Here is a 13,016-nt window from a genome sequence, read left to right as displayed (position 1 = left end):
AAGATGGACAAAGGGGGCGTTGTTGGGGCTGTGTTTCTGGACCTAAGGAAGGCTTTCGATACTGTTAACCATGAGATTCTCATCACAAAATTGTCCAAGTTCAACTTTTCCCCCGATGCCTTGAGATGGATGAAATCATACCTTGAAGGCAGAACTCAGTGTGTCAGAGTGAGCAATGAGCTGTCGCCCACTCTTAGCTATGATGCGGGCGTGCCCCAAGTGTCAATACTGGGGCCCCTCCTGTTCAGCCTGTACATTAATGATCTGCCTTCTGTCTGCACTGGGTCTGAAGTTCAAATGTATGCAGATGATACAGTGATATATGTGCATGCAAAGAGAAAACAAGAAGCTGCACAAGAACTCACTACTGTCATGGTCCAGGTTACAAAGTGGCTCAGTGACTCGTGTTTGCATCTCAATGTGAAAAAAACTGTTTGCATGTTCTTCACAAAGAGGGCAACTGATGCTACTGAGCCAGATGTCTATGTGTCAGGGGAGAAGCTCCAGGTGGGATCTGATTTTAAGTACCTTGGCATCATACTTGATTCCAACCTCTCTTTTAAAAAGCAGGTGAAAAAGGTAATTCAAATAACCAAATTCAACCCAGCTAATTTCCGATTTATACGAAATTGTTTGACCACAGAGGTAGCAAGACTGTACTTCAAATCGATGATACTCCCCCACTTAACATACTGCTTGACTAGTTGGACCCAAGCTTGCTATACAACATTAAAACCCATTCAGTCTGTCTACAAACAGGCTCTCAAAGTGCTCGATAGGAAGCCCAATAGCCATCATCACTGTTACATCCTCAGAAAGCATGAGCTCCTGAGTTGGGAAAATCTTGTGCAATACACCGACGCATGTCTTGTATTCAAGATCCTAAATGGCCTGGCTCCCCCTCCACTCAGTATTTTTGTTAAACAGAAAACCCAAACATATGGCAGCAGATCCACAAGGTCTGCCATGAGAGGTGACTGTATAGTTCCCTTAAGGAAAAGCACCTTTAGTAAATCCGCTTTCTCTGTGAGAGCGTCCCATGTCTGGAATACACTGCCATCAGACACACATAACTGCACCACATATCACACTTTCACAAAATGCATGAAGACATGGCTAAAGGTCAATCAGATTTGTGAACATAATCCCTAGCTGTGTATTGCCGCTTTCCATGTTGTCTGTTGTCTGTAGCTTGTGAGGTGTGGAAACACTTTGTTGTTTTTATGGATTTTGTCTTGTTGCTTTTTGTTCTATGTTGCTCTGTCTGTATGCTACATCTTGCTTGTCCTATGTTGCTCTGTCTGTATGCTATGTCTTGCTTGTCCTATGTTACTCTGCGTGTGCTCACTGTTCAATGATTGTCTATATTGTAATTGTTTTTAATAACCTGCCCAGGGACTGCGGTTGAAAATTAGCCGGCTGGCTAAAACCGGCACTTTTACTGAAACGTTGATTAATGTGCACTGTCCCTGTAAAAATAAAATAAACTCAATAAACTCAACCAAGCCATGAGGTCAAAGGAATTGTACGTAGAGCTCCGAGACAGGAATGTGTCGAGGCACAGATCTGGGGAAGGGTACCAAAACATTTCTGCTGCATTGAAGGTCCCCAAGAACAGTGGCTCTATCATTTTTAAATGAAAGAAGTTTGGAACTACCAAGACACTTCCTAGAGCTGGCCGCCCTGCCAAACTGAGCAATCGGTGGAGAACGGCATTGGTCAGGGAAGTGACCAAGAACCCGATGGTCACTCGGACAGAGCTCCAGAGTTCCTCTGTGGAGATGGAAGAACCTTCCAGAAGGACAACCATCTCTGCAGCACTCCACCAATCAGGTCTTTATGGTAGAGTGGCTAGACGAAAGCCACTCCTCAGTAAAAGGCACATGACAGCCCGCATGGAGATTACCCAAAGGCACCTAAAGGACTCTCAGACCATGAGATACAAGATTCTCTGGTCTGATGAAACCAAGATTGAACTCTTTGGCCTGAATGCCAAGCGTCACGTCTGTAGGAAACCTGGCACCATCCCTACAATGAAGCATGGTGTTGGCAGCGTCATGCTGTGGGGATGTTTTTCAGCGGCAGGGACTGGGAGACTAGTCAGGATCGAGGCAAAAATCATTGGAATCAACATCGGCCAGCATCCCTATGGAACGCTTTCAACACCTTGTAGAGTCCATGCCCTGATGAATTGAGGCTCTTCTGAAGGCAATCGTGGGGTGGGGGTGTACAACTCAATATTAGGAAGGTGTTCCAAATATTTAGTGCACTGTCTACATGATGTGTTTATGTTCTGGTCTCTGACATTGCTCATTTTGATATTTCTTTCTTTACTTTTTATGGATTTTGTGTGTATTGTTGTGGTGCGCGGGTCAGCTGTTTCTTCACCTGCACCAGCCGGCAATTGCTAATAACCCATCTGCAACCTTCCGCCTTAATGTGATAGTGAAAATCTGAGACACGCACACGACCCTAACCTGCTTATATAGACCATGAACATGCGCTGTAGGCTACAGTCAAAGACGGCTGAATGATTTTCTTTTTTTGTTGTTGCGTCATTTAGATGTAGCTTAGGTTTCTGCTTATAATTTCCGAGATTTTGGTATGCCATTTCTTTAGTCAACTCCGCTATAATTACATAGATGCTGTTTCTCTTCCGTCATTTTATGTTGCACTAGAAGACTAAATAAAGCCTTGCTCACCAGAATGTCATAAATCAATTGAATGAATCCTTTAATCTAGTTGACAAAAGTAAAGTTCTGTCATTTCTGGTTCTTTCGTGGAGAAAATATGTTTAGGGACCGGGGAGAAAATGCACCAACAAAAATAAGTTGAAATATTTTCTGTACATAATTTCCAAATTAAATTAGTTTGACCGGTTGTAAGGAAATTGAAAGCTGTGAAAATGATCCAAGTTATATGTTTCTGTTAAGATTTCAGTTCATATTGGTTGCATATTTTGTGGTTGAAAAATACTATCAGCTTTATGATGCTGATAAAAAATAGCGCCTCTGCAGATGGTATCTAATTGCATTCACATTCTCTCAAGATGCTGAAAGAAAGAAACATGTTTTTTTTCCACTCTTCGTGCGTAAAATATGTGCATACATTTGGTGTATCATTTTACTGAAAGAAATGGTTAATTCAAACAGGAGGTAATATGAAGGATATAGAGATTAGGACCTACAGTCAGTGTCCAGATTTCAGTTTCCATTTAACCATCTGAACAGTAAGCTACTGTTCCCTGGATGTGCCATAAGTCTATTTGAAGTCTCTGTCTTGTGACTGTCAAATTTGAATAGTGCTTCACAATCATCACATGTGGCATAACATCCTCTTTTACAACTTCACCAAATCTTTCCCAAACAATACTTTTCCCTTCTCTTTATTTGTAACTCTCCATTTCACAGCTTTTCTCTTATTGAATTAAACTTAATACAGCAGACACATTGTCCTTTTTGCCTCTGTCAATCGCAGATAACTTTTTCTGCCCATTCCCAAAAGCATTTGGCGATTGCCGTCTAGTCTATTTGCCGCTGCCGCACGTAAGCCTTGGCTTAGCCTACGCACTAATGCCAGATAGCCTAAAATAATGAAAGAAAAACCTCAATGTTGCCTATAGATAGAAATTGCACAACAATGGTGCATTCATCCACACACTATTTTATGACCATAAATTCGTCCGCCCCGCGGATATAACCACAGGGACTGCAGGTTATGAGTCAACCTGCACATCACCAGTGTATTGTTTTATTATTTTTTTGCTAGTTATTACTGCACTGTTAGAGCAAGCATTTCGCTGCACCTGCAATAACATCTACAAATGGATGTACGTGACCAATAAACTTGGACAAGACTTTTCCCTACGGTGTTTGCACTCCTGACGATCGCTTGTGTACATTTCTACTAAAGCTATCATTTTCTCTGAATGGTTTATTCTAGGCGGTTACACACTGCTCCTTGCAGGCTTTTTATTCACTGTCACTACATCAACTTGCGGTTATTGACATAAACCGTTATGAAATGCTAAATGTATTGCTTGTTGAATGTGATATGCATGGGTTATAAATGGGTTATGTTGGCTCTGAAAGGTGTTTCCCAGGTGGCTCCCTAGATACTGTCATACTAACTGTCAGACTTCTTTACCTCCCCTAACCTTAATAGTTAGAGGATTAGGTCCAGTTTACCTTTTTCAATAAGAAAATAAGGGCCAGTGCAACTGGAATCATCAGGCCATTGTTTTCAATGGTCTCACTTAGTCCAGCTGTGGTCACTGTTCATTTAATTCCAGTTCCATGTGTCGTGTCTTTGGGGGTACCATTAAACTGAAGACATGTTTATCAATTAGCTCCCTGTAATTATTATCACGCGATCAAACTGATTAATCGTTTAATTGTAATTAACTAGGAGATCGGGGCACCAAGGAGAATATTCAGATTACAAAGCTATAATTTTCCTAATATAACTTTCCTGTACTATAATATTATATTCTATTATAGTATAGGCCGATTATCTTCTGGTTTAAATGGTGTATTTTACCTCGAGTCCAGTCTCATTCCAAACGTCGTAAATTGTTGTATCTGCACGAACCCAGTCTTTACTAAAATCATCCATACATCAATTGTCTTAAAATCATTTATTTACTACACTAAGTAATTAACAGAAAACATACAAACAGTAATTATCGTCACAAAGGATTGGTATAGTAATGTGCGCTAATGGCTAACAGGCATGGCTGGTCTGTTAAACAATGGGTCATAAACGGTCAGCTGAGAATGCACACCTACAGAGTTCATTAATATTAACAATTGACAATTGAAGGCTCAGTCATTCGGGAACAATTGCAATCAATATATATTTACGCTCAGTGTGTCATTCTGATTCTTGTTGGAGAGTTCGGTTCTGTTGGGGAGTTTTCTCCGCGTTCTCTCTCTCTCTCTCTCTCCCGGTTAGAATGGATCTTTCAGAGCGACATTCATTAATGTCGTCATCGAATGGATGTTTCGTTGGTCTTTGCGTTCGATGATATAATTTACTTAGCTGCAGACTAATAATTAATATCAAAGACTTGTTCTTATTCTGTCGGTATCAATAGTCTAAAAGTTAACCACGTGGTATGGTTCACTTTCAGTAGAGGAATTGGATGGTAAAACCTATTGGCCATGGAGTGGAGGCCTGGTCTGAAGAAATGTAAATCAGGGAGGGTTTTATAGTGGCCCTTGAACAGGTTTGTCAAATGACGCCTGGTCCTGTATGTGTCCCTGGGGGCGTGCCTATGACTGAGCTAGACTTGGTTACAGAAATACAATTCTATCACATTAACATCAGTACAATAGCATCTCAATGTATTATAAAAGCTTTATCCTTATTAATACATTCCATACACCCATTATGATGCAAGTCTCAAGCTGAGGCTATTATATAAACAGTTTTATGGTAATATGGCTATATTGTCTCTTCTGAGTATCACAAAATTGTAACAAGCAGATCAGTTCGTAGCAGGATTCTTCACCAATCTTCCATACCTTCTCCAGCACACACATGTCGCTCGGTTCTCCAATTCTATGAGTTGGAAGAATTTCCTTTGTCTCTCTATGGGCCATGTGGCCAGAGACTCTCCTGGAAGTTTAGAGTTTTTACAACCCTTTACACACAGGGCCTGGGTTGGGGGGAAGGTAGATTGGGTGGTGGTGCAAAAGGGAGGGGGTCAACTGTCCTCCCTGTACCAAAAGAGGCCAATGTCATGACACATGTAATAGTTCCCACCATGTTGGAAGTCGGAACAGCCCAGTTATCATCCATCCACTGACGTGTTTCTTCGTAAGAGGTAGCTAGCCGGTTGGTGGTGCAGAACTTGCTAAAGCTCATAATCACACAGCAGAATGTTTTCATTGGAAGCTAGTCGGCTAAAAGCTGCAGATGGCATCTCTGCTCCTGTGGTATTGTGGAGCTCCCCACTCATCGAGCGCCAACCAGCAGTGGTGTGGCCGCACCTTGCACTGCCATTAGAACATGAACAAGCACCTTTTTGTTACAGTTATATACAACTCGCCCACCAATGCTTTGGCAGAGAATAGACAAAGGTGTGGGTGGCGCTTGACTTGTCTTTGGTCTATAAGCCACCTATTCAAATATGACAAACACATATAGCACATACACTGCATTCAGAAAGTATTACTTCTTCCACATTTTGTTACGTTACAGCCTTATTCTAAAATGAATTCAATCGTTTTTTTCCCCTCACCAATCTACACACAACACCCATAATGGCAAAGCAAAAACGGGTTTTAGGAAATTTAGCAAATCTGTTAAATAAAAAAAACAGATCACATTTACATAAGTATTCAGATACTCAGTACTTTGTTGAATCACTTTTGGCAGTGATTAGAGCCTCAAGTCTTCTTGGGTATGACGTTACAAGCTTGGCACACCTGTATTTGGGAAGTTTCTCCCATTCTTCTCTGCAGATCCTCTCAAGCTCTGTCAGGTTGGATAGAGAGCATTGCTGCACAGCTATTTTCAGGTCTCTCCAGAGATGTTCGATCGGGCTCAAGTCCGGGCTCTGGCTGTGCCACTCAAGGATATTCAGACTTGTCCCGACGCCACTCCTGCGTTGTTTTGGCTGTGTGCTTAGGGTTGTTGTCCTGTTGGAAGGTGAACCTTCGTCCCAGTCTGAGGTCCTGAGTGCTCTGGATCAGGTTTTCATCAAGGATCTCTCTGTACTTTGCTCCATTCATCCCCGATTCAATGGAGCAATGCTTGGTTTGGCCGGGTGGTTCCAAACTTCTTCTGTTTAAGAATATAGGAGGCCACTGTGTTCTACCCTTTGCCAGATCTGTGCCTCGACACAAACCTGTCTCTGAGCTTTACGGACAATTCCTTCCACCTCATAGCTTGGTTTTTGCTCTGACATGCACTGTCAACTGTGGGACCTTATGGACAGGTGTGTGCCTTTCCAAATCATGTCCAATCAATTTAATTTACCACAGGTGGACTCCAATCAAGTTGTAGAAAGATCTCAAGGATGATCAATGGAAACAGGATGCACCTGAGCTCATTTTCAAGTCTCATAGGAAAGGGTCTGAATACTAGAAGTTATTTGTTTTTATTTGTAATGAATTTGCAAACATTTCTAAAAACCTGTTTTTTCTTTCATTGTGGGGTATTTCTTTTAATCAATTTTAGAATAAAGCTGTAAAGTTAACAAAATGTGGAAAGTCAAGCGGTTTGAAATACTTTCCAAATGCACTGTACATGTATAAATCACATGGAGCATATTATATTGGTACTTACACAGATCATACACAAAATCCTTCTAGTTTCCTGCTAATCAGGCAACATAATTTAACATTGGCAGTTGGCACAACACACTAGATAACCCGGTAAGTTTTTCACTGTTTTCTTTAGGAGCTGCAATCCGGTTAAGTAGTACGCTATGCCTGCGTCATTTCTTCGGATTAAAGCCCAGCAAGAGTGAGTCTCTCTATTTCATGGCCTGCCAAAAAAGGCTTTCACAGGCTACCAGACACCCCTCACTAACACACATCCCCATCTACCATCAGTACCACCCTCTTCACTGTCAGGTGACCTTTTTACCCCCTTGATCCTTTGTAGTGTTTGTGTCCCGCTGTAAGTACCAGCAGGATTAGAGGCCTTGTGATAAAAGGACTTTGATCACCTCATTCTTCTTCTCTCCATACCCACAGCTACAGGCTACAGACTGGGGTAAAAACAGTCTTCCACTGTATGGACTGAACTGTTTCATTTAGCCTCTTCCTTGTTTTTTTGTATATTAAAGCTGCATTCTGGGATTCTGAAAACAGAACACCAGCCCCTCCACTTGTTTTGGACTGACAATCCATGACATCCAAGTGATCGCTTTAACCATATTTTGACGCTGTACACTGGGTACACATCCATAATTTAAATGACTATTGAACAGCTTCCTAAAGCTTACACTGTAGCTTTAATTGGGAGGGAGAACAAGGGAAAAGAGGCAAAGCTGCATATCTTATCTCTCCTCCAAGTTGTTTAGTGAGGAGCTTGTCTGGGAGGTTGAGTGTTGGCTTCCAGCGCCTTCTGGGTTGAGATGTGGCTAGTGATCCAGGAAATGGGTGTTGTAAGTCAGGCAACCACCCCAACCCCTCCCTGCTCTGCATCATGCCTGACTCCTGTTGGTGAAACGTTGCCTGGGCGTGCTTTATCGAATTAGTTAACATTTCAACATTTAGTATTGTAGTTTTTATTATTAAGACTGAACTGAAGGACCCCTATTCAAACCCTCCTCAATATTTCTCTCTCCACCTGTCTCTTTATCGCCATCTCGCCGTGATCTGTTTCTTTCAAATTCAAAAGGCTTTATTGGCATGACAAAATTACAAGGCAAAATGTTTTGAACACTTCTCTCAATTATCTGTCTCCAGTAGGGATTGGCGTTTGAAATAATGTCACTATTCGAATAGTATCTTTTTTGTTGTTGTCGGATATCCAAATATTCAAAATACATGTTTTTTTTATTACCATTTTTAACCTGAGCACTGTTGCGTGAGGGACATAGACTGGCGCTGTATTGCTGCAGCTGCAGGAGTGGGCTGTGTGAGAGATGGGAGCGAGCAGACAGAGGGAGAGAGAACGACACAAAGTAACGTTAGTCAAGCCAATTCGGCTACAGCCATGACAGGCTAACTTGTAGCAGCCACAATGTTATTTATCATCCCATATAATAGTACCTGTCTTGACTGAAGTAGCCTAGAGAAGCTAGCTAGCCAACTATAGCTAGCTGGGCTAATTGAGGCTACACCACCGCCCCCCCCCCCCCCAACCCCATTCAGATAAAACAACTACCTGTTTGTTGCTCGTTTTAGCCTATGCCTACTCCTTCTCATTTTGCAAACCTTTTTAATTCTGTAATTTTATTACATCTTGCATTTTGTTAGTGAACGCTCACTCCACTTGCTACACATTGAGCCTCTTTTCCGCTTTGATTGGCCAACATAAACAACAAGCTACACACGTGAAGGCTACTGGTCAACTGCTGGTATTTTTATGGGGCACACCCCATAAAAATGAAATTGAAAAGTTGTTTTATTAAATTAATAATTAGAAATACACTGCTCAAAAAAATAAAGGGAACACTTAAACAACACAATGTAACTCCAAGTCAATCACACTTCTGTGAAATCAAACTGTCGACTTAGGAAGCAACACTGATTGACAATAAATTACACATGCTGTTGTGCAAATGGAATAGACAACAGGTGGAAATTATAGGCAATTAGCAAGACACCCCCAATAAAGGAGTGGTTCTGCAGGTGGGGACCACAGACCACTTCTCAGTTCCTATGCTTCCTGGCTGATGTTTTGGTCACTCTTGAATGCTGGCGGTGCTTTCACTCTAGTGGTAGCATGAGACGGAGTCTACAACCCACACAAGTGGCTCAGGTAGTGCAGCTCATCCAGGATGGCACATCAATGCGAGCTGTGGCAAGAAGGTTTGCTGTGTCTGTCAGCGTAGTGTCCAGAGCATGGAGGCGCTACCAGGAGACAGGCCAGTACATCAGGAGACGTGGAGGAGGCCGTAGGAGGGCAACAACCCAGCAGCAGGACCGCTACCTCCGCCTTTGTGCAAGGAGGAGCAGGAGAAGCACTGCCAGAGCCCTGTAAAATGACCTCCAGCAGGCCACAAATGTGCATGTGTCTGCTCAAACGGTCAGAAACAGACTCCATGAGGGTGGCATGAGGGCCCGACGTCCACAGGTGGGGGTTATGCTTACAGCCCAACACCGTGCAGTATGTTTGGCATTTGCCAGAGAACACCAAGATTGGCAAATTCGCCACTGGCGCCCTGTGCTCTTCACAGATGAAAGCAGGTTCACACTGAGCACGTGACAGACGTTACAGAGTCTGGAGACGCCGTGGAGAACGTTCTGCTGCCTGCAACATCCTCCAGCATGACCGGTTTGGCGGTGGGTCAGTCATGGTGTGGGGTGGCATTTCTTTGGGGGGCCGCACAGCCCTCCATGTGCTCGCCAGAAGTAGCCTGACTGCCATTAGGTACCGAGATGAGATCCTCAGACCCCTTGTGAGACCATATGCTGGTGCGGTTGGGCCTGGGTTCCTCCTAATGCAAGACAATGCTAGACCTCATGTGGCTGGAGTGTGTCAGCAGTTCCTGCAAGATGAAGGCATTGATGCTATGGACTGGCCCGCCCGTTCCCCAGACCTGAATCCAATTGAGCACATCTGGGACATCATGTCTCGCTCCATCCACCAACGCCACATTGCACCACAGACTGTCCAGGAGTTGGCGGATGCTTTAGTCCAGGTCTGGGAGGAGATCCCTCAGGAGACCATCCGCCACCTCATCAGGAGCATGCCCAGGCGTTGTAGGGAGATCATACAGACACGTGGAGGCCACACACGGGAGGCCCCCCTACTGAGCCTCATTTTGACTTGTTTTAAGGACATTACATCAAAGTTGGATCAGCCTGTAGTGTGGTTTTCCACTTTAATTTTGAGTGTGACTCCAAATCCAGACCTCCATGGGTTGATAAATTGGATTTCCATTGATTATTTTTGTGTGATTTTGTTGTCAGCACATTCAACTATGTAAAGAAAAAAGTATTTAATAAGATTATTTCTTTCATTCAGATCTAGGATGTGTTGTTTAAGTGTTCCCTTTATTTTTTTGAGCAGTATATTATGGTACATTATACTTGTAGTATGTAACAATGTCACATGGATATTTTAATTACATTTAGAAAAAGCCTTTTCAGTGTTAGGCTTGTAGTTTTTTGGCCTCGCAAAAATTAATAGCCTACTCACACAAGTATTTGAATACTAACCTCTGTTCGGATGTTTGAATAACCGTGCACATCCCTATTCTCTAGGTACGCCATAATGTGTGGCCTCATGACGGAGTATGAGACTGTGCAGAACAGGATAAAGAATGCCTACATCTTCAAAGTAAGTGATTTTCTGACACAGTCTACACACAAAGCTATATCTTCATGTGGTCACCGATTCAAGTGTTTGTTTTGTGTACTTGAATCATGTCAGACCTTACCTACTGTGCCTTCAGAAAGTATTCCCACCCCTTGACTTTTTCCACATGCTCTTGTGTTACAGCCTGAATTTAAAATGGATTACATTTAGATTTTGTGTCACTGGCCTACACTCGATACCCCATAATGTCAGAGTGGAATTATGTTTGTTGACATTTTTACGAATTCATTAAAAATGAAAAGCTGAAATGTCTTGAGTTGATAAGAATTCAAACCCCTTGTTATGGCAAGCCTAAATAAGCTTTAGGGGTAAAAATGTGCTTAACAAGTACTATAAGTTGCATGATTTTTGAACGACTACCTCATCTCTGTACCCCACACATACAATTATCTGTAAGGTCCCTCAGTCGAGCACAGAATTTCAAACACATATTCAAGCACAAAGACCAGGGTGGTTTTCCAATGCCTCGCAAAGAAGGGCACCTATTGGTAGATAATAAATACATTTTAAAAAAGCAGACATTGAATATCCCATTGAGCATGGTAAAGTTATTAATTACACTGGATGGTGTATCAATACACCCAGTCACTACAAACGTACAGGTGTCCTTCCAAACTCATTTGCCGGAGAGGAAGGAAACCGCTCAGGGATTTCGCCATGAGGCCAATGGTGAGTTTAAAACAGTTAGAGCTAATGGCAGTGATAGGAAAAAACAGAAGATGGATAAACATTGTATTTATTCAACAATACTAACCTAAGTAACAGAGTTAAAAGAAGGAAGCCTGTACCGAATAAACATATTCCAAAACATGCATCGTGTTTGCAGTAAGGTACTAAAGTAAATGCAAACATTTTGGCAAAGAAATTCACTTTAGGACCTGAATACAAAGTGTTATGTTTGGGGCAAACAGCACATCACTGAGTACCACTCTTCATATTTTCAAGCATAGTGGTGGCTGCATCATGTTATGGGTATGCTTGTCATTGGCAAGGACTAGGGAGTTTTTTGGGGGGGGTATAAAAAGAAACAGAATAGAGCTAAGCACAGACAAAATCCTAGAGGAAAACCTGGTTCAGTCTGCTTTCCAACAGACACTGGGAGACAAATTCACCTTTCAGTATGACAATAACCTAAACCTCAAGGCCAAATATACACCGGAGTTGCTTACCAAGACTACATTGAATGTTCTGAGTGGCCTAGTTACAGTTTTGACTTAAATCTATGGCAAGACTTGAAAATGGCTGTCTAGCAATGATCAACAACTAACTTGACAGAGCTTGACAGAACATTTTATTATTTTTTTCTGTGGGGGGGGGGGGCGGTCTTGGAGGGCTGGTGGGAGGTCTGTCGACGTGCCCTTGAGCAGGGTGTTGACTCTGGTTGCTTATGTGTGTCGCTCTGGATGGGAGGCTGTTAGATGACTAATGTGATGTACTTGTGGCTTCACTGCAAGTATATTTTATGTTTTAATTATAAAAATATAAAATAACTTGACAGAGCTTGAAGAATTGTAATATTGTACAATCCAGGTGTGCAAAGCTCTTAGAGACTTACCCAGAAAGACTCACAGCTGGAATCGCTGCCTAAGTTGATTCTAATATGTATTGACTCGGGGTGTGAATACTTATGTAAATGAGATATTTCTGTATTTCATTTTCAAGAAATGTGACAAAATAAAAACATGTTTTCACTTTGTCCTAGTGGGGTATTGTTTGTAAATGGGGGAACAAATAGTAATATTGAATCCATGTTGAATTCAGGCTGTAACACAACAAAATGTGGAATAAGTCAAGGGTTATGAATACTTTCTGAAGGCACTGTACATTAGTAGCACCTGAGGGGATGGCAGGCACACAGATTGATTGGTGGAGTTAATCATAATAAGAAAGAGTAACTGAGGTCAGGGCTTGTACTTTTCCAGAAGCTCCCCTGTACTCTGTCTCTGTCAGTGTTGAGTCCGATCTGTGTCTAGAGGGTCCTCCCATCACAAGTTGACAGCCAGAATCACCCT

General features: G+C 42.3%; 1 protein-coding gene across 3 annotated transcripts in view; it reads left to right on the top strand.

Moving 5' to 3' along the window:
• Positions 1-13,016, top strand: part of LOC106604820 (regulator of microtubule dynamics protein 2) — a 116,302-nt gene that overhangs the window by 91,597 nt on the left and 11,689 nt on the right. For all 3 annotated transcript variants that reach the window (XM_082975174.1, XM_014199876.3, XM_014199869.3), the window contains one exon: positions 10,890-10,965. In XM_082975174.1, coding sequence (XP_082831300.1) covers positions 10,890-10,965 — 76 coding nt within the window. The remainder of the gene's footprint in view (positions 1-10,889; positions 10,966-13,016) is intronic.

The sequence above is a fragment of the Salmo salar genome, chromosome 01, assembly GCF_965601325.2.
Source record: "Salmo salar chromosome 01, fSalSal1, whole genome shotgun sequence".
In the NCBI taxonomy this organism is placed as follows: domain Eukaryota; kingdom Metazoa; phylum Chordata; class Actinopteri; order Salmoniformes; family Salmonidae; genus Salmo; species Salmo salar.
The sequence above is the reverse complement of the archived record's forward strand: the minus strand, read 5'-3'. Positions and strand labels throughout refer to the sequence as shown.